This window comes from Euleptes europaea, chromosome 3, assembly GCF_029931775.1.
Source record: "Euleptes europaea isolate rEulEur1 chromosome 3, rEulEur1.hap1, whole genome shotgun sequence".
Classification (NCBI taxonomy): domain Eukaryota; kingdom Metazoa; phylum Chordata; class Lepidosauria; order Squamata; family Sphaerodactylidae; genus Euleptes; species Euleptes europaea.
The window spans coordinates 7,335,322-7,359,392 of NC_079314.1; the positions used below are offsets into that span (position 1 = coordinate 7,335,322).

Consider the following 24,071-nt stretch of genomic DNA (forward strand, 5'->3'; position numbering starts at 1 on the left):
CCACCTCCTCGTCTTCATTCCTGGCTCCCCACCTGGCCCAACCTGCCCCCTATCAGGGAACTCCTGCCCTGGTGACCGAGAGTGAGATCTGCTCTCAGCAGACACAGGTGCCTTGGAAAGAGACGCCGTCTTGCATCACCACCTTGTCTGAGGCCTTCCGCGTCCTGGGCAGAGAGAGCCAGCCCAGGCGGCAGCAGACGAAGTCCCTGATGCTGCGGAAGACGGAGTTGCGGAAAATGATGAAGAGCCACGGGTCCACTATGGGGTTGAGTGCGCTGAGGCGGAAGGCCAGCATGTCCCGTGTCTCTTGGCCATCGGGAGAAATGCCGCCAATGTAGGCTCTGATCTGTGTAGGAAAAGAGATGGGGAAAAGAGGGAAGGTGAAGAGACTGTCCCAACTCACAGCCCAGTCTGCCTGCTCCCTTACGAGCCTGCCCAGCAACAGCTACAATAATGTTCTGCAGCCCTGCTCTGGGCTGCCCCCGCCTTCGGAGGCTAGGTGGGTGGTGGCAGCCTGGGACAGGGCCTTCTCAGCGGTGGCACCAAAATCCCAGAACTCTCTCCCTAGGGATACTCACCAGCTGCTGTCTTCCACCAGCAACTGAACACTTTTTAGTTCCATCTGGTGTGTCCTTGTTGTTTCTATGTTTTTTTGTGTGTGTTTTACCTATAGTTTTAATCATTTTAGTGTTGTACTGTATGTTTGTTTGGTTGTACTCACTCTGTGTAGGGTAGGGTTGCCAGGTCCCTCTTTGCTACTGGTGGGAGGTTTTTGGAGTGGAGCCTGAGGAGGGCGGGGCTTGGGGAGGGACTTCAATGCCATAGAGTCCAATTGCCAAAGCTGCCATTTTCTTCAGGTGAACTGATCTCTATCAGCTGGAGATCAGTTGTAATATTCAACTGAGAAAATGGCTGCTCTGGCAATTGGACTCTATGGCTTTGAAGTCCCTCCCTTCTGCAAACCCTGCCCTCTTCAGGCTCCACCCCCAAAAACCTCCCACCGGTGGTGAAGAGGGATCTGGCAACCCTAGGGATATCCCAGCAGCAGCAGCCCCCCAAAAGTGGCACACCATGGTAGATAGGGTTGTCAGGTCCCTCTTCGCCATCAGCGGGAGGATTTTGGGGCAGAGCCTGAGGAGAGTGTGGTTTAGGGAGGGGAAGGACTTCAATGCTATAGAGTCCAGTTGCCAAAGCGGCCATTTTCCCCAGGGGAACTGATCTTGGTCACCTGGAGATCAGTTGTAATAGCAGGAGATCTCCAGCCACCACCTGGAGGCTGGCAACCCTAATGGTAGACATGAAGAGGCTGGCCATGAAGAGTGGCTCACCCAATAAACGTCAGTGTTGTCAAGTTGCAACAAACTTTTTGTGACCCCAGCAAGAGGCGTTCAAAGCAAGTGAGAAGCAGAGGAGGTTTACCATTGCTGTCCTCTGCAGAGCCTTCCTTGGCAGTCTCCCTCCAAGCTTCTGAGATGTGACAAGATTGGGCCATGCCTTGCTGCCTTCTTTCCACACTATAAACCTAGTTATGCATATGATGAGAAGTGGCGCTGTGTCTCTGGATGCTGTCTGGCTCCCCTCCATGAATTGTGAGGCCCTGCCTGTTACCTCCTGTGTGTTGCCCCAGGCCAGCCATTTAGGGTTGCCAACCTCCAGGTGGTGGCTGGAGATCTCCCGCTATTATGACTGATCTCCCGCCGATAGAGATCAGTTCCCCTGGAGATAATGCCCACTTTGGCCATTGGACTCTATGGCATTGAAGTCCCTCCCCTCCCCAACCCCCGCCCTCCTCAGGCTCCGTCCCCAAAATCTCCAGGTATTTCCCAACCCAGAGCTGGCAACCATACCTGTCGTCCCCATTCTGATTGCAGCAGGCCCCTAGACTGGACTGGTCTTTTCCCTTTATTCCATTCTTTATGCTTGTGGACCAACTGGTCATAAGCAAAACAAATTCAGTACATTCCATAATACATGAATAACCTTACATACAAAAATATAATATCTAAACAGTACAGTTAAAAAGAGGTATCTTTAAAAACCATAGATAGACTGGACTTCCTCCTCTGGCTTCCAACCCAGGCCTCGTAGAAGGCAGGCAGGCATGCAGGGGATGGGGTTTTCAATCAAAAGTGGCCAACATCTGAGTCAGGCTTGTGCAATTGTTGCTAGAGGGATGTGTGACTGAAACTCGAAAGATGCTTCCTCCTCCAGTGAGCAAGAACTCAGTAAGACTTCCTCATCTGCTAAAATGCCAAGGGTGCTAGCTGCTATGGCTCGTCACTGGCCTCGCTGGCATGCCCCCTCCTTCTGCCGCCAAACACCACCCTGCTGACCCCGTGAAAAGCGTGTGAGGGCAGGCAGCCCAGGAACCCGGATGAACATCAAACTTTAGTTGGTCTAAGTAGCCCGTCTGCGGAGCTAACCAGTCAACTGGTGTGGTGGTTAGCATGTTAGACTAGGATCTGAGAGACCCAGGTTCGAATCCCCACTCTGCCATGAAAGCTTGCTGAGTGACCTTGGGCCAGTCACCCACACACTCTCAGCCTAGCCTACCTTACAGGGTTGCTATGAGCATAAAATGGAGGAGAGGAGAATGATGTAAGCCACTTGGGGTTCCCAGTGGGGAGAAAATAATAAATATAAAAATAAAATAACTGGAGAGGGCAAATTTGAACCAGAGGTGCAGAAAGTGAAGAGCCCCCACCCTTCTCTGTAGTGGAACACAAAGCTCTTTGCAACAGCCTTTGCTGTGAAAAAGATGTGTGTTAAATAGCAACGGCTCTTCCTTATTTCATCAACATCTTTCTTTGAAGATAGTGCTGATATGCAAATTTATTTAAATACAGTGGATTAATAGGTTAGATTTAGGAGAGCAATCAGTTAAAACCCCACCAAAGTTGCCAGTCTATTGCAGTGGAAACAAAGAAGAATCTGATGGCAGAGAATGAACGCCACCAACCTCTTTAAGCTCTTGTATGCAGGGTCATTTCCCTGCGGTCACCCTGCCGACTGCGTCGGGGCTTCCCTTTAATTATTCATGCCTTTCCCACTCTTCAGAGGTCGCCTTGCTCTCCCCGTGCATTTTGCTATTTTAGTCCGAATCTGGAAAATGCGGGCAAAACGCACAGGGAGAGCGAGGCGACCCCAGGCCAGGGTGAGTCAGCAGCCTCAGACCCAGAACAGGTCGAACTGAATGGGGGAGTTCGGTCCTTCTGAGGGAGCAGAAACCCTATGGGGCTGCAAGAAAGGTTCAGGTGGATGTGACTTTCTCTTCCCATGATCTTCCCTGTTTGTGGGGGTGGGGGACAAGTGACCAAAATGTGATCACCTTCGCCACCTGCTCTTCCTCAAACGTCCAGTTCATTTCCAGTCTTCCTGTGCATAATATGCTAAGCTGAATTCAGATGCCAATGAGGCCTCACACCCTGGAAGTTAGCTGACAAGAACCTTCTGTGGGCACAATCATACCAGAAGTCATCCCACCATAGATTTATTACTTGAAGGCTAATCAGATTGCGTGGTAATTACCGACAATATAATTATTTCACGGCACGGATTTGAGGCCAACGACTCCAGCCTTGGAAAACAGGCCTTGGCATTATGGGGGGGGGGGGGCTCAGAAAGCTGGGCCTGGCTAGAAGATCTTCACTTAGGGTTGCCAATCTCCAGGTGGTAGATGGAGATCTCCTGTTATTACAACTGATCTCCAGGTGACAGAGATCAGTTCACCTGGAGAAAACAGCTGCTTTGGAAGGTTGACTCTATGGCATTATACTCCAAAGAAGTCCCTCCCCTCCCCAAACCCCACCCTCCCCAGGCTCCACCCCCAAAATCTCCAGGTATTTCCCAGCTGGCAACCCTAAGTGCAGAGGAGGTCCAGAAACTGGTCTGTGAGACGTGATGTGAGAGAGGCAGATTCATTCAATTACATTGTTGAGTTGTGCAGGTGTCCAAGGACAAATTCTGGTCTTTGTTCAGGGGGAGGGAAACAATGAACAATTGAGTCCAGATCTGTTGTCAAGTCTGGGGTTTTTCCTCCCCTCTCTTATTTTGCGGGCACTATTGGTAACGTCAACCACATCTTTACAATTAAGACATCAGGAAAGGGTTGTGCTCCAGGTTGGCAAATTCCTGGAGATCTGGGGAGAGGGAACTTAGCAGGGATAGAGTCCATGCTCCAAAGCATCCATTTTCTCCAGGGGAGCTGATCCCTGTCATCTGGAGATCAGCTGTAATTCAAGGAGATCTCCAGGCCCCACCTGGAGGTTGATAACCATAGTCAGAGGAGATGACTGCGCTTCATAGACTCATGTTCTGACTCAGCATAACACTCCTTCATGTGTTCAAATGCTTCGTTTGCATTTTAATATCACACCAGCCAGAACATATACTTCATTTTTGTTGTTAATGTGTTACCAAATGGAAGGACTAGGGCAGGGACACATCGTACATCTCCACTACAGGTTTAAACCAGTTTCAAACCTGCTGTGATTCTCAATCCAGAAACTATGGAAATGATAACTCTGTGATGAAGCAAAAAATAATTCTCATTGGCTCCACAAAATCTCAGTTCTCAAGCTTCTTTGGAAGAAAACCATGATAGGTTTCAAACCAGATTAGATTGGTATTGTGGATTGTGTACTGTTGATGAGTAAAAGAAATTATATGATCAGACTGCACGCAAAAAGATTTGGGCCCAAGCCTAGGTCGGTGTTTCTGAAACGGCTGTCAGGCAAATATATAGTTGGTGCTTCCGTGGGCCTTGCATGGGAGGCCTACTCAAAAATGTGCCTTTTCACTGAATGGGATAGAAGCCTTTGGGCAAATTTTCAGTTTTTGGGACCAGGAAAAGCATATAGGATTGGGCTAGGGCAGCTACCCCCTGCAGGTTTTCCACTAGTATCTTCACAACCCGGTGTCATTTGCATTTTTTAAAAAGCTGAGGTTTGCATTAATCCAAATTCTCGACCAGATCTCAGATGGCATGTGCAACAGTCTATGTGTAAATGTGTGAGAGTCAGATATCATCTTTTGTGTCAGGAGAAGGTCCCTTACACTGGAGGATTTTCTTCCACTAGCGTAACTTAGGGGGTCCCCAGCACAGTGGCTGCTAACACCTTCTCTGAGGCCCACCAAGTGTTTTTAGGAAGTGGGCAGGGCCTGGTAGGGCTGTTGCCCAGCAAGGCTTCTGATTGGCTACTGGAGATTTGATTGACTTTTAAAAACATTGCTTTGGCATCAGCTGCCACCACAGCACAAGGATCTTCACTGTGTGGCGTGAAGGTAAGCGGTGGCAGTCATTTTGTAGCTGGCCCCGCCTCCTGCAGCAGCCATTTTGTAGCTGCGCCCACCACACCATGTCAGAAATCCCAAAGTGCCCTGAAGGCTCAAAAAGGCTGGGGACTCCTGGTGTAATTGATCCATCGGACCCAATCCCCCTATTTTCATTTATGAAATTTTGGAAAGGATGAAATAAGCCATCCGGATCTTGTAACCTTAGTTTGGACACAGGTTAGGGTTGCCAGCTCCAGGTTGGGAAATACCTGGAGATTTTTGGGGCGGAGGGTGGGGTTTGGGGAGGGGAGGGTCTTCAATGCCATAGAGTGCCATTGCCAAAGCGGCCATTTGATGAGCAGAAGCCACCTTCTTCTCCCCTCCTCTGCCCTAACCTGTCGCTTCATGAACTGACAGGCATTCTGGGGTCCTGCCGGAGGGCATCAGCCACGCAAGGCGCTGTAGCCGTGATATCACTACTCTTTTCTTGCCTAGTCTGCAAGTTAACCGAGAGTTCAAGCACTTTTCAACAGTCAATGAGCCTTGTTTGCTTAGGACTACTTTCATCTTGGACAGTTAATCGAAACAGTTACAGAAAAGTTCATTTAATTGCCTTTTAATAGAGGTTAAGAGTTGAGAAGGGCCTTCTTATCTTGCTATATCAGATGTAACTCATATGCACCTGCTGACTGATTTATTTGCATTTATGTTAATAATCTCATATAACCAATCAAATAGCTAGTTATGATCACATGATTATAATGAGATTGAAAGAAAGATAAGATTGATAGTTTCCTATAAATATGCACTCCTGTGACAAGCAAATCCGATTTCTCTAGAGGGAAGTCTCAGAAGAAGACCAGGTAGATAATTTCGGTTTTTTAATAATCCCCAAAAGCAGTGAGACAAAAGCTGAAACTTGATTTGCTTTTAAAACTATTACTTGCTATAATATGATTAAGCAATGCTAGGAACTTTGATAATTTTAGCATTTATCTTCACAGTAATTGTACAGTTGATTTTGTCATGCCTGTATTTTTTTCTGTCTTGCTCAATAAAAATAATGTTTTATTTTCTCAATAAAAGACAAAGTTTCTACAGGTGTTCTGTCTGGTTTGCTAGTTAATAGTTCAAAGAAACAAATCAACCCCCTTACTCTTTGGTATTATCAGAATTAAAGGTTGTTAATCTCCCTTTAATAGATAAATCCTGGAGGACTCTGCTGCTACACGGTTTTGCACAGGCAAAGCCTTTAAACGTGTTTAGTGCGGGTCCCTCTTGTCGGATGTGGGAGGGAATCTCTTGCTACAGTACCCTGGGAACTTTTCAGCATTTCGTCTAAATGACAATCCCCGTGATACTTGAAAGGAAGCCACGACACCTAACTAGTTGGTACAAACTGATGCATGCCATAGCCTTTTAGAATTATTACTATTATTATTATGATTTTATTTTTAAAATGTTTAACTTCAGTTACCTTGCTGAAGGTTAAGCCTATTCCTTGTCCTCCAGCCCTGCATGATGTTCCCTCTCTTTTGGACATTCTTTTAAATATTTGCAAATGGAGATTACCCACCGCTGTCTGTTTTTCTTTAGGTGAATCATTCCCAGCTGCCTTCGTCCAGAGAACGACGCCTGCATCCTTTTCATTGAATCAACATTGTGCTGAACATCTGCCACCAGATTAAAGGTATCTTAGCCAATCTCTAGTATATATTTGTTGATCAGTAAGATAATGGGCCAGTTAATTGACCCATTGATTAATTGAATATGCATGCAGATAGACCGGTCCTACTGTTTATAGATTATCTATGTACATATCACAGCAGGGGCCATCTTAAGAGGCATTCCTGCCTGTCTATGTGGAAGCAGAAAAATGCTTCTGAGATGGTGGTGACCCATGTCATAGCAGGAGCCATCTAGGAAGAGGCATTCCATCTTGTGTAAGAGAGAAGAAAAGATGGCTAGTTGGTACAAACTGATGCATGCTTATAGGGCAGCCATAGCCTTTTAGAATTATTACTATTATTATTATTATTTTATTTTTAAAATGTTTAACTTCAGTTACCTTGCTGAAGGTTAAGCCTATTCCTTGTCCTCCAGCCCTGCATGATGTTCCCTCTCTTTTGGACATTCTTTTAAATATTTGCAAATGGAGATTACCCACCCTACGACTAGGGGTAGCTGGAGATCCCCACCCCAAACCACGCCCTCTTCAGGGTCCACCCCCCCAAATCTCCACGTATTTCTCGACCTGGAGCTGGCAACTGTATCTACAACCCACAGGTTTTGAATTATTTGTAGGCAGTTCTTTTAAAATGGTTGCTTAATTGATATGGCCTCCCTTTTTTAACTGACCAGAAGTACCAGAACCATAGAAGTAATAAAGTGCTCTTGAGCATTCAAAAAGTGCCTTACCCTCACTACTGACCACCACAAACAGCTTACCTATACATAGAATTAGGTAAAGGTAATTCCAGGTTTGAAAATATGGCTGCAAAGCATTTTCCAACTTCTGTAATGATCTATGTACATTAAAAGTAAAAGTAAACCCTAGCTTGTGTCTCCTGCAGTCTTTAGCTTCCTCATCTTTGCCTCATGTTTGGGTCATCTAAGGAAACATGAATCACAGAAATGCAAGCCATGGGATTGATGGCGAAAGAGGGAGGCTTTGCAAAAAGGGCTTGGGGTGTAAAAATGCTGTCTGGCATTTAAATGCTTCCCAAAAACCAAGCTGGTGATGGACGGGCAAGGAGGGACGTATGCTGCCCCGAGCTTAGGGTTTCCAACCTTCAGGTGGTGGCTGGAGCTCCTGCTATTGCAACTGATCTCCAGCCAATAGATAGTTGGATTCTATGGCACTGAAGTCCCTCCCCTCTCTAAACCCTGCCCTCCTCAGGCTCCTAGTTGCCAGGCCCCTCTTTACCACCGGTGGGAGGTTTTTGGGGCGGAGCCTGAGGAGGACGGGGTTTGGAGAGGGGAGGGGCTTCAATGCCATTGAGTCCAATGGCCAAAGCGGCCATTTTCTCCAGGTGAACTTATCTCTATTGGCTGGAGATCAGTTGTAATAGCAGGAGCCTACTGGCAACCCTACCTGAGCTCCTTGGAGGAAGGGAAAATAACAGTGGGTCGTTATAGAGCTATATGGTCTAGTTTACCAGTTGAGATCTTCTTCTTGGGCCTTGCTTTCTGGGCTGCCGCCTGTGGGGGTTAGGCAGGGGCAAGCAGAGCCTACGGTTGAGGGCAGCAATGGTTCCCTCATATACTGGCCTCCATGCTCCATCTTGTTCCATCTTTAATCTACTTATATGCCTGCCGCTCCCCCACCTGAATCTTCCAACCACTATTGATATGGAAACATCATCAATGTCATTGATTTTGGATCTTGTGATTTTAATTATTAGATAACGGTATAAATTGATTTTATGACTAAATGTATGTTGGATGTGAGCCACTCTGAGCCCTGCTTTGGCAGGGAAAGGGTGGGATATAAGTTTAATAAATAAATAAATAAATAAATAACCAGCTCTGGGTTGAAAATACCTGAGGAGGGCTGGGTTTGGGGAAGGGGAGAACCTCAGCAGGGTCTACCCTCCAAAGCAGCCACTTTCTCCAGGGGAACTGATCTTGGTTGTCTGGAACTCAATCATAATAGCAGGAGATCTGGAGGTTGGCAGCCCTAGGTGTGAGTGACATACAATGACAAATTGGGATGACTGTTGTGGATTGGGGGGTGGGGTTGTTCTGCCTTTTCCGTCGTGTCCTGGCTAGATATTGTTTTCCATCTGCCACTTGGGCATTGTTTTAATACAAGAGTGACCACAGACAGACACAAACTGACAAAGGGACCTTTGACCCTCGAAAGCTTATACCCTGAAAATCTTGTTGATTTCCAAGGTGGTACTAGCCTCGAATCTAGAGGCATAGACTGACAGATTCTCTCCAAGGGATGAAGCCCACAGACGGGTCTTACTAAGAATGTAAAAGCAGCCCTGCTGGATTAGACCAATGATCCATCTAGTCCATTATCTTGTTTCTAACAATGGCCAGACACAGGAAAGACCACAAACCCCCCCCCCCATACACATACGCCGGCAACTGCCCAGGCATCTGACAATCAGCTCCAAACCCAGAGGCCCCACTTGGCAATCATGGCTAAAAGCCCACAATAAACCTCTTCCTCCATAAATGTGCCCAGTCCCCTTTTCAATCCATCTGAGCCAGAGGTTGTCAGCACATCTGGTAGCAGTGAGTTCTGCAAGCCAACTACCCACGGGATGAAGTCGTACCTTCTGCTGAAGTCCCCTTGCGCCTGAGGAAAGCGTCTCCCTTAGCAGAGCGGATCCACAAGGGGTATTTGTGGTGGCTTATGGACAAAGTTAAAATAAAACAGCAAGTACATGCAACTCCGTGGCGCAGAGTGGTGAGCTGCAGTACTGCAGTCCAAAGCTCTGCTCACAATCTGAGTTCGATCCCGACGGAAGTTGGTTTCAGGTAGCCGGCTCAAGGTCGACTCAGCCTTCCATCCTTCCGAGGTCGGTGAAATGAGTACCCAGCTTGCTGGGGGTAAAGGGAAGATGACTGGGGAAGGCACTGGCAAACCACCCCGCAAACAAAGTCTGCCTTGGAAACGACGGGATGTGACATCACCCCATGGGTCAGGAATGACCCGGTGCTTGCACAGGGGACCTTTACCTTTACCTTTTTACATGCAACTCCATTGAAAACCAGACAAAAGCAACCAAAAGGCTAAGCATTGTTCAAGGTGAACTTGCAAGGTGGCCTTGTAAGCAGTTAGACCCCTCTTCCCACTAAGGGGTGCCATGAAGGCATGGGGGCCAAAGACTGGCATAAAAGCAAGATGCTGCTCCCCACAAAAGGGATGCCTCTCAGAGGGCTTTGGAATATGTCTTGTGTGTCAAGCCTGGCCCCTGAACTTTCCCCCGGCCCTAAGGTGTGCCTGGCTGGACAGTGGGCTAGTTAATCTCCATTGTGTCACCCTAAGGTGATTTAATCAGTGCTCTGAGCAGACCTGGCCCCTCTTGTTAAAGAGACTAGGCAAGGTGGTGATGTGAAAGACCTCAGCCTGAAACCCTGGAGAGCCGCTGCCGGTCTGAGCAGACAATACTGACTTTAATGGACCAAGGGTCTGATTCAGTATAAGGCAGGTTTGTGTGTTCATGACCACATAAACCCTATCTGCACCCATCCCACCCATCAATCAGTATTCAGGAGAATAGTCCAGGCATTCTCTTGGGTCTTGACGACCCATCAAGCCTCTCCTATCTTTTTGTTCGGACCCTGGAAAAGCAATCAATTCTTTGTCTCTGGCTTTCCTGCCAGCTTACCTCATACCGCTTTCGGGACCCATTTTGGGGTATAAATATTGGTCCTTTGGCCATTCACAGTGTGTGCGTGTGTGTGTGTGTGTGTGTGTGTGTGTCCTGGATCTGTGCGTGCACCCCCACTTGCACAAGGCTCTTCCTTTTGCTCCTGGAAACGATGGTCGTTTTGCTCTTCAGCACTACTTTCCCTGGACATCCCTTCAAGACTGGTAACTATCGCCCATCCCTGCAACGCTATCCAACTTCCTCCCTTTTCTCTGAGTCAGCTTTTGTATGCTTTGTGTGCGTATGTTAATTATTAAAATAGATTTATTGTTTTACTATTTTTATTCTTTAATAAAGCCAGTTTTACTTGTACAACTGCCTGCTCATTTGAGAGTTTTCACCCAAGACTATCCTGGTATACAGTACATAGGTTATTGATCCCAGTTACCCCCTCTCACTCTCTGTCTCCCCAGCTAATTCCCCCAACTAAAAGTGAAGACCGCCTACTTAGGGTAGCAGCCTTAGCCCTGACACCAGACTTCAAAATCTCCTCCCGCCCCCCACTTCCTGAAACTTGTCTCCCTGCAGATCTCTAGATGAGATGGTGTGAAACCATGGGGTATAACAGGAAGGCATCAGAATTCAGCTGCTCAGAGTTGCAGGGTTGTGGCAGAGAGTGGGGTGGGGAGGAAACGGGTGTGGCTTACCCAGGGATGAGAGGAAACGCACTCTTCACATGCTCTGAGATAGTCTCTGGATTACCATTACTGGGCTTTTACTAAAAGATGGTGTCAAAGCCGGGATATGGGGCTCTGCCACTGCTGGTGTTAAACTCCACTAATGAGAGGATCGCCCCCTCTGGGTTGAGAAATTCCTGGAGATTTTGGGAGTGAAGCCTGGGAATGGTGGGGATTGGGGAGTGGAAGGACCTCAGCAGGTTATAATGCCATAGATTCCAACATCCAAAGCAGCCTTTTCCCCCCAGGTGAATTGATCTCTGTCAGCTGAAGACCAGTTGTAATTCTGGAAGATCTCCAGGCCCCACCTGGAGGTTGGCAACCCTTTCCCCTCTCCAGTTCCTTCATCAGGAATTCCCCATGGGGCAGCTGCTTTCTCTGTTTTTGACCCGGTAGCCCCTGGCAAACTTTGTAATTGCCCTGGGTATCGGAAACAGGATCCCTCTTGCCCATCTCTTCCGGCTTTTCTGATCCACTTTCCTTATCATATTCCTATTTCGCAACCTTCCACACCCAGGGAGGTTTCCTTCCGCCCACAGTTTCACCTGTTTCAATATTGCCTTTCATTTATCTCCCCTCCCCACCACACACAGACCTGTTGCCACAGCAATGCAAAACAAGCCCTCGAAAACATGGCTTGGGGACAGTACCCCAGGTTTGAACTCTCTGCCATTCCCTTCAAGTTGGTGCCACTACTTTAAAGGAGGAAGTGCAGAGTTCAGCAATGCCTGGGAGTCCCTGACGCCATTGGAAGCCTCCCTTGTGAATTCCCAGGCAGCGGCTGCAGTGGTTGTGAAGGTCAGACCTTTGGGAAAAGCCCCTTTCCATACGCTCAAAGTTTCTGTCCTCTTCACTACCCCTTCCCCCACCCTGCCCTGTGAAAGTGGACTTCTGGGGCCGATCCCATATTCAAATCAAGAAAACTCCAGGGGTGGAAAAGATATTTTAAACCCTTACAAGCCAGGAAAGTCACATTTTTTGAAAGCTAGCCTTATACAGAAGCTAGAAGGCACTTAACATATCTGGGAACTTGCATCAGATTCCTAGCAGCTCGGGGAATTCTGATACCTGGATTGTCCCAGCTTCACAAGTCCCCCAGGTAACGTCAGTTCAGGGTGGCATATATGTTGCATTCCACCTCCCCAATAACTGTGCTAAAGTAATCCAGCAACTTGGCTGTCATTTTGCTTCTACCTGTCAAGTATGGTTGCCAAACCTCAGAGGGGCGCAGAACTGGCCTGAGGGGCACAGTTTTTAAACAAATTACCTTCTTGAAAAAAATGCAACTGACAATTTATATATTTTTTATTTTAAGATAAGAACCCCAACAGTGCTATGGAACAGAGTGAATTATAACATCTTATAAAACATTTTGTGCTTTTATTTTTTCTACAAGACATCTGTTTTTCAAAATTGGTTAGCAATGCAGGGGGGGCACAAGTAGTTAGCCTTGTCTAGGGCGCAAAAATGACTGGCACCGGACCTGATGGTAGTCCTCTGTGCAAGCACCAGGTCATTCCTGACCCATGGGGTGAGCATAATGTTTTGTTTGTTAAGACATGAAAGCTGAGGTCTGGTCCCCCACGCCTGGCTGGCTGTAGTTGTAGGCTGGGCGGATCTCTAGTCTGAGTTGGCAAGACAGTTCTTACGCTATGGCAGAAAATGGGTTCCATTCAGCCCCTGGAGGCTTTGCAAAGAAAGAGAACAGGGACTGGAGGTTTGTGTCAGCAGAAACATCTAGTTGACATTAGAGGCTGGCTTGATCCCTTGCCTGTTTCCCCAGCCTTACATAGTATTCTTTTATTGACATAACCCCTGCCAAATGCCCTGGGGAAAAACCAACAGAATCCGCCCTTGAAAGCGGCAAGCACACACGCTGCCCTCTTTTGCAAGGGTATGGATCGGAAGTCCCTCCTCAGTCGGCCAAGGTACCAACAGGAATGCAGCTGTCTATAGGGAGGGGCCGTGGCTCAGTGGTAGAGCCTCTGCTTGGCATACAGAAGGTCCCAGGTTCAACCCCCAGCATCTCCAGTTAAAAGGACCAGGCAGTAAGTAATGTGAAAGACCTCTGCCTGAGACCCCAGAGAGCCGCTGCCTATCTGAGTAGTTACTGATTTTTGATGGACCAAGGGTCTGATTCAGTAGAAGGCAGCTCCATATTCCTCCTACCCATCTTCACCACCCCAGTCTCTAGGGTTGCCAACCTCCAGGTAGTAGCTGGAGATCTCCTGCTATTACAACTGATCTTTAGCCAATAGAGATCAGTTCACCTGAAGAAAATGGCCTCTTTGGCAATTGGACTCTATGGCATTGAAGTCCCTCCCCTCCCCAAACCCCACCCTCCTCAGGCTCCACCCCAAAAACCTCCTGCCGGTTGCGAAGAGGGACCTGGCAACCCTACCAATCTCCTGCCTTGCAAACATGAAAAGGCAGGTTGATTGTGTAGCAAAACCTCAGCAATTTATGTGCAAAAAGATGCAGCAATAGCTCACAGGTGTACACAGACACCTGCTTGCCCCAGAAAGTCTCCCGTGCTGACCCCACTGTACAGAAGAGCCCTGATCTTCTGCTTTGGTGGTTGGAATGGAGCCTACAGGGAACGCTGCCTTCCATGTGGGTTTGGATGCCGTGGAAATCCTGTACACCTGCCCTGTCACACTCTGACCTTAGTGTAGGAGGTAGAGTGAGGATTACCAGCCTCTAGGTGGGGCCTGGATATCTCCTGGAATTAAATCTCCAGAATGGAGAGATCAGTTCCCTGTAGGGTTGCCAACCGCCAGGTGGTGGCTGGAGCTCTCCTGGGACTACAGCTGATCTCCAAGTGACAGAGATCAGTTCACTTGGAGAAAACGGTCACTTTGAAAGATGGATTCTATGGTATTATACTGCACTGAAGTCCCTCCCCTCCTAGGGTTATCAGCCTCCAGGTGGTTTATTCCTGTTGCATAGCCTCCAGGTGGTGGCTGGAGATCTCCCATTATTACAGCTGATCTCCAGGTGACAGAGATCAGTTCATCAGGAGAAAATGGCTGATTTGGGAGGTGGACATGGGGCATTATACCCCACTGAAGTCCCTCTCCTCTCCAAATCCTGTCCTCCTCAGGCTCCACCCCCAAATCTCCAGGTATTTCCCAATCTAGAACTGAAAACCCTATTCCCACCCCAAACCCCGCCCTCCTCAGGCTACACCTCCAAAATCTCCCAACCCAGAGCTGGCAACCCTAGCTCCCCTGGATAAAATGGCTGCTTTGGAGAGTGGACTCTACGGCATTATACCCTGCTGAGGGCCCTCCCTTCCTCAAACCCTGCCCTCCCCAGACTCTACCCCCAAATCTCCAGGAATATCCCAAGCAGGAGTTGGCAACTCTTGGGTAGCGTTGGCTATTTTCTGACAGGCCCCTGCTCTCCTGCCCTTTCAAAAACTGCCTAACACAGGGACAGGGCATGTGTTTTGTTTTTCGTGGCATGGCGATTAGGGTGACGCAAATTCAGCTTCCTCCTTTTAATTTTTGAATGTCCAACTGCTGTCGGGGGCTTGGCAGCCACAAAAAAGTTGGCAGCCTCAGCAGGGAGGGGGTTGGAACCCTGCCAGGGCACCCACACAGCAGTCAACAGAGGCCAACAGTCCAACCTTGTTGGCATTGTCTATGCTGGATGGCATCGTCTCCCCCCCACAAATTAGGATCTTAATTTTTTTTTTAAACTAGAGGTCCCAAGGGTTGATCCTGGGGCAATCAGCACGCCAAACATGGGCTCCTTGAGGTGGGGCCTAGAGGTTTGGAGAAGGGAGGGACTTCAATGCCATAGAGTCCACCTTCCAAAGCAGCCATTTTCCCCAGGTGAACTTATCTCTTTCGCCTGGAGATCAGTTGTAATAGCAGGAGATCTCCAGCCACCACCTGGAGGCTGGCGATCCTAAGTGTAGTCAGGCTCCACCCCCAAAATCTCCAGGAATTTCCCAACCTGGAGCTGGCAACCCTAACTACAGTGGGTCTTCAGACCACAGAGATCAGTTCCCCTGGAGAAAATGGCAGCTTTGGAGGGTAGATTCTATGGCATTATATCCTGCTGAGGTCTCTCCCCAAACTCCACTCTCCCCAACCTCCAAATCCAAATCTCCAGGGATTTCCCAACCTGGAGTTGACAACCCTTGGCTGTAACCTTTCCCTAAGAAACAAACATGGTTGTTTCCTAGCCAGAGCCAGAGTGGGAAATGCACCAGGCTGCCAGAGGTGCTCCGGATTTCATCTCCCCCGAGGGAGCTGTGGAGATTAGGATGAGGCCAAACTTTTCTGGAACGGCCTTAGGCCTCATCCTAATCTCCACGGCTCCCTCGGGGGAGATGAAATCCGGAACACCTCTGGCAGCCTGGCGCATTTCCCACTCTGGCTCTGGCTAGGAAAATGTGATCAATTCAGCCAAGTGGGTTGGTTGGCTGAGTGCTGCGAATCAGACAGCCTGTTCCGCCAAGGCCCGCCTGCGGCTGATAATGTAGGGTTGGCAGCTCCAGGTTGGAACATCCTTGGAGATTTGGAGGTACAGTGGGGTTTGGGGAGGAGAGGGACCTTGGTGGGGTCCAGTGCCGTAGAGTCCACCCTCCAAAGCAGCCATGTTCTCCAGCGGAGCTGATCTCTGTTGTCTGGAGATTAGCTGTAATTCTGGGGGGTCTCTCCAGGGCCCACCTGGAGGTTGGCATCCCTACTTAACAAGGCCCTTGAACTGTTGGGGAGGGAGGAAGCAGAAGCTCAGCTGGCAAAGAGGAGAGTGATGCACAAAGCAAGAGAATGCCAACAAGTAGGGCTGCCAACATCCAGATGGCACCTGGATATCTCCCACTATTACAATTGATCTTCAGAACACCAAGGTCAGTTCCCCTGGATAAAATGGCTGTTTTTCTCTCCAAACCCTGCCCTCCCCAGGCTCCACCCCCAAATCTCCTGGAATTTCCCAACCCGGAGCTCGCAACCCTATCAAAAAGTTCCCTGTACCCCAGATGCTCTGGGAGACACTCTGGTTGGGCACAAGGCCCAGACAGGGAGAGGGTGGTAACAGCCTCCAACCTGACTACAGCCCAAGTGTTGGCCATTTGTGGTCAGTGGTCCGTTCTACAAGTTGGGGCCCATCACAAGTTTCTAACCCCACCACCCTACACAGTGGTGCTGTTACAAATGGAGAGTTCAAGGAAGGAATTGAGAGGCAGCCAGCATGGTGTAGCAGTTAGAAGGTCAGATTAGGTTAAGAGTAGGGTTACCAACCTCCAGGTGGTGGCTGGAGATCTGCTTTTACAACTGATCTCCAGGCGACAGCGATCAGTTCCCCTGATGAAAATGGCTGCTTTGGAAGGTGGACTATATGGTATTATACCTGCCTGAGGTTTCCTCCCCAAACCCCACCCTCCTCAGCCTCCAACCCCCCAAATCTCCAGGTATTTCCTAACCTGGAGCTGACACCCCTGAGAGACCCAGGTTTGAATACCCCAGATCAAGATCTCCCAGTATTACACCTGATCTTTGGACTACAGGAATCAGTCCCACTGGAGAAAATGGCTGCTTCGGAGGGTGGGCCTCTATGGCGTTGGACCCAGCTGAGGTCCCACCCTCCTCAAACCCTGCCTTCCCCAGGCTCCACCCCCAAAATCTCCAGGTATTTCCCAAGCTGGAACTGGCAACCCTTTGAGTCTCAGCCTAGCCTACCTCACAGGATCGTTGTGAGGATACATTTGGGGAGAGAAGAGTGATGTAAGCCGCTGGGGAGAAAGGTGAGGTATAAATAAAGCTAATAAATAAAATAAATGTGTGCCCCCCCCTTCCCGAACCCTGGGAATTGTAGCCCTGTGAAGCAGCCAAGTGATAAATGCGAAGAAAACAGTTCTCAAGAAGAGAAGCCTCCCTAATAAATCTGAATTCCCAGGGCTCCTTGGGCTAAATAAGGGTTGCTGCCCATTTCCCGGCCCCCAGTATGAGCAGCGGCTGACAGCACAGGGACGGAGCCAGCGGAGTTTGTCCTGGCAGACGACTCAGTGGTGGAAATTAAGCTTTGCTGGCTTCGTTTCCGCACAGAAGGCCCGTTAAAGGCACTAGCGGCGGGCCCATGAAAGGACAGCTAGAACGGCTGCTAGGGTTGCCAGCTCCAGGTTGGGAAATACCTGGAGATTTTGGGGGCGGAGCCTGAGGAGGGCAGGGTTTGGGGAGGGACTTCAGTGCCATATCCAACTGCCAAAGTGGTTATTCCCCCCCCCCAGGTGAACTGATCTCTGTTAGCTGGAGATCAGTTGTAATAGCGGGAGATCTCCAGCCATCACCTAGAGCAGTGGTTCCCAAACTTTTCGGGCCACTGCTCCCTTGGTTCCACAAACTCAACCCCAGTGCCCCCTACCCTATCCTATAAAAAGCATTATTCAGAATAGGGATTTTCATGACTCCCATGCTCCAAACTCTGCCCTCCTCAAGCACCGCCCCAAATCTCCAGCAATTTCCCAAGTTGGAGTTAGCAGACCTACCTAGAGTCAGCACACCTCCACCTGTGGTCCCCACGGCCACTCTGCAGGGGCCGCTTGGCTGAGCTTGTTCCCATTATGTGCTCCCCCCACCCCGTGGGAATTCTGCCAGTCAAAGGGCCAATCCCCTCCCAGCTGTAATACATCTAGAGTTGCCAACCTCCAGGTACTAGCGAGATCTCCTGCGATTGCAACTGATCTCCAGCCGATAGAGATCAGTTCACCTGGAGAAAATGGTTTCTTTGGCAATTGGACTCTATGGCATTGAAGTCCCTCCCCTCCCCAAACCCCGCCCTCCTCAGGCTCCACCCCAGAAACCTCCCTTTGGTGGCGAAGAGGGGCCTGGCAACCCTAGACTATAATCTGCTTTGTCAGTTGTAGAGTTGCCAACCTCCAGGTGGTGGCTGGCGATCTCCCGCTATTGCAATTGATCTCCAGCCGATAGAAATCAGTTCCCCTGGAGAAAACGGCCGCTTTGGCAATTGGACTCTATGGCATTGAAGTCCCTCCCCAAACCCTGCCCTCCTCAGGCTTTGCCCCCAAAACCTCCCACCAATGGTGGAGAGGGACCAGGCAACCCTAAATATCATCGCCTAGATGGTGGTTAGCCACTGCCAGGCCCCAGTTCTCTCAGATCTCTCTCAGCAAACCACTTCCCACCTTCTCATGCCTTGAAAAACCTACGGGGTCACTATAAGTTAGCTGTGACTTGATGGCACACACACACAGACTCCTGCTGTTGAGTTTCTTGATGCCATGGGTGGCCAATTTTTTTCTTGACTCCTGCACAAGTTGCAGCTAAGAGTACTGACCTGCCCCATGCTTGCAGCAATAGGGCAAGGATTGCCCTAACCTCTACCACTAGTTGGATCTGTCCTCCTCTTCAGAGGATTGAGGGCAATCGACTAGGAGCCTCCTCCCTATCCCAGGAAGAACACCATCTCAAGGGGAAGAGCATAGGGTTGCCAACCTCCAGACTGCGGCTGGAGAGCTACCACTATTACAACTGATCTTCAGGCAAAAGAGATAAGTTCCCCTGGAGAAAATGGCTGTTTTAGAAGGTTGGCTTTATGGCATTGTCTTCTGCTGAGGTTCCCCCTCTCCTCAAATAGGGTTGCCAACCACCAGGTAGTAGCTGGAGATCTCCTGCTATTACAACTGATCTCCAGCCGATAGAGATCAGTTCCCCTGGAGAAAATGGCCGCTTTGGCAATTTTACCCTATGGCATTGAAGTCCCTCCCCTCCCTAAACCCTGCCCTCCTCAGGCTCCGCCCCAAACCCTCCCACCAGTGGTGAAGAGGGGCGTGACAACCCTATCCCCAAACCTTCTCCTCCTCCGGCTCCACCCCCAAATCTCCAGATGTTTCCCAACCTGGAGCTGGCAACCCTAGAAGAGCAGCCTGATATCAGCCACAGGAAAGAGCTTGCTGCTCCCCCCCCTTCTGCCAGAAATAACTCTTGTCCAGGGACAGTTGCCCTGTGCAACTGTGTACAAAGGCCAGTCGGGGGCACCCTGGCTTCTGCCAGTGGCCCAAAAGGGCAGGGCACACAGTAGGCCCAGCGAGAAGACCAGCCTGGTCCCAGTTGGACGTAAATGATGCCCATTCATCACACCTCCTCTGCTCTTCCTCCCTGCAGGGATCTCCCTCTCTGCCTCCCCCCCCCCCGCCCCCTTCCCTGGGGTGTGCCCCTGGCAGTCCCAAACCAAACACCTGGGTCTTCTTTCCATTTAGAAGCCCAAGTGCAGGGAAACTGCGCCTGCCTTTCATTTATCCACAGCTCCAGCCACTGGCAATTTAAATGGCATGAGTCGCTCTGTCCAAAAAGGGGGATACAACCGTAACAGATGGGTGAAATGAAGTATTTCCATGCCGTGGTGGTGGTGGTGGGGAAAATTCAACTGCTGTTTCTAGCAGGGCAGGGCAGAAGGGCAGGACACGGCAGCAGTTCCAGGTTAGTTGGCAACCCTTTAGTGGCCCGCTGCAGAGGGAATAGAAGTGATAAAAGAGCCCCTTCTCTGTGGATGTAGGGACGGGTGTGTTGGGCGGCCTGGCTGCCAGGGAATGTGAACAGTCGCGCCGTCTCTCCGCCTTCCCAGCCCACTCACTCGGGCTCATTTTTAGGAACGAGGGTTGGGCCCTTCGGAGGACTGATTCACATGTCTGAGTCTGGAGCTGCCCCTGCCAATATTTTGGGAAGGAGGAAACTGGGAAAGCCCCCCACCCACATCCCCTTTTCTCCAGTTCTTTTGGTGCGGGGCAATTCAGGACATGACTAGAAAGATTGTGGATTGAGTCAAAGAAGGGAAAAGACGGGAAGGATGTTGTGAAAGGGGGAGAAACGTTTAACAGAACGGGCTGGACAGCTTTTGCTTCTGCCTGTGCAAAGGATTAATCCATGGATGAATTTGGATTAGGGTGTAGTTTTGGTGTGCTTTTGTCAGCTTCAGGATGCCGTCTTTTAAACTTGTCCCTTGCTCCTGGCTGGGCCTGTAACCACAGCACAATTGACAAGGCCAGAAGAGGGATTAAGGGTCTTCCCCAGGCAGAGGAGCAGGCCAGGCTGATGTTTGGTGGTCATTTGGCAACCCCACCTATGTTTGATAAGTGTATCTCTTCCTTCTCGTATTTGTTTGTTTGTTTGTAATGTTTCTCCAGTGTTGGAACCTGGAGGCATCCCGGGCCAATAACCTGGGACAGACTTCTGTTATGTAATCCGGCAAAAATTAAAAAAGAAAGAAATGGAGAGGTAAAGGGGAGAGCAGGCAGAGAAAGGGGAGGCAAGGAAAAATGAAGAGAAACGGAGAAGGGGAGAGCCCAGCCTCGGCTCAAGAGCCCAAACCTTGCTTCATCTGCATTGGCCGGATAGCTGCTCTCCTCATGCAAGTCTGCTCCGGCCGTGCAGATGTCCAGTTTGGATACGAGGGCTTCCTGTGTGGGGAAATCCCCCTATCTGCCCCTTTCTGCAGGCTGCTGGCTGACCGGTCTGGAGGCAAAACCCTGCCACCCAGCCCACCCACCCAAGGCACCCAAAAAAGGCACCCAAAAAAGGGGTTGATCCGAGGACCAGGCATGGCAAACACAATAAAGACCCTACTGTGTCCCAGAGCCAGGGTCTCCCTTAATAGGGAAGCTGGGGAATCTGGCCTGGCCTGGCCTACCTCACATGGTTGTTGTTGTTGTTGTGAAAGGAGAAGGAGTAGGTTTTTACACACCTCTTTTCTCTACCAAGGAGTCTCAAAGCGGCTTACAATCACAATCTCTTCCCCCACCACCACCACACATACACCATGACTAGCCCAAGGTCACCCAGCAGGCTTCATGAGGAGAAGTGGGGAATCAAACCCGGTCCTCCAGATTAGAGTCTGCTGCTCATGTGGAGGAGTGGGGGGGGGTCAAACCTGGTTCTCCAGATTAGAGTCCGCTGCTCTTAGCCACTACATCTCAGGGGAGAATAATGTTTTCAGCTGCTTTGAGTCCCAATTCCTGGAGATTTGGGGAACGGAGCTTGGGGAGGGTTGGATGGGGGGGGGGGAGCTCAGCACAGTATAATGACACAAACTTCACCCTCCAGAGCAGCCATTTTTCTCCAGGGGAACTGATCTCTGTCGTCTGGAGATCAATTCTAATTCTGGGAGATCTCCAGGCCCCACCTGGAGGTTAACAACCCTATAGGCCACCCAACTCTCCGTTTGCACCAGTAGGGACCTCTGGCAACTCTCCAAGGAGAACGGTCCTCTGCCGATCGTTTCCAGCTTCTGATCCAGGACGTGCCATTTAGCTGCCGTGGCCGATATCCCAGGACAGACCTCGTCTCTACCTTTTTTGTGGGGTCAAACGAGGAGTAAACTGGCCAGCATTCCCTGACTTTCAGTAGCCTGCGAGGGAGAGCTCCCAGCCAGCCCGTCTCATGCAGCAGCAACACATGGGATGAGCATTTGCATCGCTGGGGGGGGGGGCATCCCCAAAGTTCAGCTCAGCCCAGGGATGCAGCTGTTAGCAGAGCGTTGGCACATGCGAGCCGTTCCTAGCAGGGCCTCAGGGTTGACCACATGGGGGACTTTGGGCTCCGGACGCTGCCGCTTCACCGCAAGGCAGAAGTGTGCAAGCCACAATCCTTGCGGCTTCTGTTCCGCCGAATTTCACTTCGTGAAATGTGGGCTGACTGGCTTCTCACTACACTTCCGAGCTGAAACATCCAGAGACATTTGCTGTCCTTGCGGCTTCTGTTCCGATGAATTTCACTTCGTGAAATGTGGTCTGACTGGCTTCTCACTACACTTCCGAGCTGAAACATCCAGAGACGTTTGCTGTCATCCAGCCCACGCTACATTACTCAGACCACCAGTACATCGGGGCCCTCAAGCCAGGGTGGGGCCATCAGCAGTCATTTCATCCCACCTACAAATCTCTTGCTTGAACGTGGCCTGTCACCTATGGCACGGGTATTTTCTGTTTAAAAGGATGGCAGTTTCTTGTTTAAAATGTTTCAGACTTTAAAACAAACAAAAAACACATAGTTTTATCCTTCCCTTTCTCGGAGGAGCTCTGAGTTCTCTCCTCCTCCATTTTACCCTTACAACTACCCTGTGAGGTAGGTTAGGCAGAGACAGACTGATTTGTTCAGGCTCACCCAATTTGATTCGTGGCCAAGCCCACATCTACCAGATCCAGAGCTCTAACCCACTACATATACTCCCCCCCCCAGCCCCCATAGCTACCATGATTCTGAACATGGTAAAAGGCTCTCCTGAAGCAAGGGTGGCTGCTGGTATCTTCTGTTTGGGGTGGAAGGTGAAAGCTTTTTACCAATCTGTCTCGGGATCAGACAGCAACCATGACGCTGAGCCAAGAGGAAAGATGGAGTATAAATATTTGAATATGCCCTGTCCTGGATGGCCCAGGCTAGCTCAATCTCATCAGAACTTGGAAGCTAAGCAGGGTCGGCCCTGGTTAGAACTTGGATAGGAGAACTCCAAGGAAGCCCAGGGTCATGACAGGGAGGCAGGCAATGACAAACCACCTCTGAACCTCTCTGCCCTTCTTTACCTGGATGGCCCAGGCTAGCCTGATTTTGTCAGATCTTGGAAGCTAAGCAGGGTCGGCCCTGGTTAGTATATGGATAGGAGACCTCCAAGGAAGTCCAGGGTCATGACAGGGAGGCAGGCAATGGTAAACCACCTCCGAACATCTCTTGCCTTGAAAATCCTACAGGGTCGCCATAAGCCAGCTATGACTCAACAGCTCTTCCCACCACCTCCAAATAATGTAATCAATTAATAAATCATTTCCTCCTCTGTGTGGGGGTGTCCAGCCCCTGCCTGGACAGGTCGCAGCCTCTCGTAGAGGGGAAGGTTTGGATGCAACCACGAGCGGCAAGTGACTTACCGTGAGAGGCAAGGAGCAGATGACGAAGATGACCGTCATGAGTGCCAACAAGACCAGGTGGTCCACCTCCTCTTCCCCACGGCTGAACCAGCTCTTGCGCCGGCGCTGGGCCACGTTGATGGAGCCACGGCGGCGGGCCTTCTGCTTGAGGTACATCTGGCACAAGCTGATGCTCACCAGGGCATTGCAAAGGAAGATGGCGAGGATGAGGAGGGCCATGAAGGTGGCATAGGACAGGGAGAAGGCCACATCATGACGCTTGTCCATGTGGACGAAGCACCACGTCCCTGGGCAGTACTGCTTGTATTTCCCGACCTTCAAGAATGGCAAGGCGCAAAAGAAGGTGCTGAAGGTGTAGATGAAGAGCAGAGCAAGCTTCGTCCAGCGGCGGACGTTGTGCTGCGAGTAGAAGTAAGGGTAGCTGATGGCCAGGCAGCGCTCCACCGCCATTGTGCAGAGGATCATCATGGCGGCCAGGCTGAAGAACATCATGGCGAAGGCAAAGAGGTTGCACAGCCACCTCTCGCTGTCTGCCATCCCCAGCAAAGTGGCGTTGCGTGAGTAGGCCACAAAGACTACGGGGCTGAGGATGCAAGTGCCCAGGAGGTCCGTGAGGGCCAGGCCGGTCACCAGGATGCAGAAGGAGGAGGTCTTGGTCCGCAGCTCCTTCCGGTGGACCCCCAAGATGGCCAGGGCTGCCACGTTGCCCACCACGCCCGCCGTGAACATCAGCGAGCTCAGCACCGGGTCGCCATCTTCCCGCAAGAAGGTGATGTTGCTGCAGTTGCCGCTGGGGGGCCCGGGGTCAGAGGACACCCTGGGGGTCAGAGCGGTCGGCGGACTCAT

The 24,071-nt window shown here is 50.2% G+C and overlaps 1 protein-coding gene across 1 annotated transcript; it reads right to left on the reverse strand.

The window, feature by feature from the left end:
* Positions 1–94: 94 nt before the first annotated feature.
* PTGIR (prostaglandin I2 receptor) lies at positions 95–24,071 on the reverse strand. Its single transcript, XM_056845803.1, has 2 exons — positions 23,226–24,071; positions 95–346 (listed from the first exon to the last, which is right to left on the reverse strand). Exons 1-2 carry the CDS (start codon positions 24,069–24,071, stop codon positions 95–97), a joined length of 1,098 nt encoding a protein of 365 aa, XP_056701781.1.

What these genes read in the sequence shown, in the direction of transcription:
- PTGIR (XM_056845803.1), bottom strand. Translation starts at nt 24,071, where the DNA reads ATGAGTCCGCCGACCGCTCTGACCCCCAGGGTGTCCTCTGACCCCGGG. An exon ending in TCTGCTCCTTGCCTCTCACG is followed by an intron (nt 347 to 23,225) that starts GTAAGTCACTTG and finishes TTTCCTACACAG; the next exon opens with ATCAGAGCCTACATTGGCGG.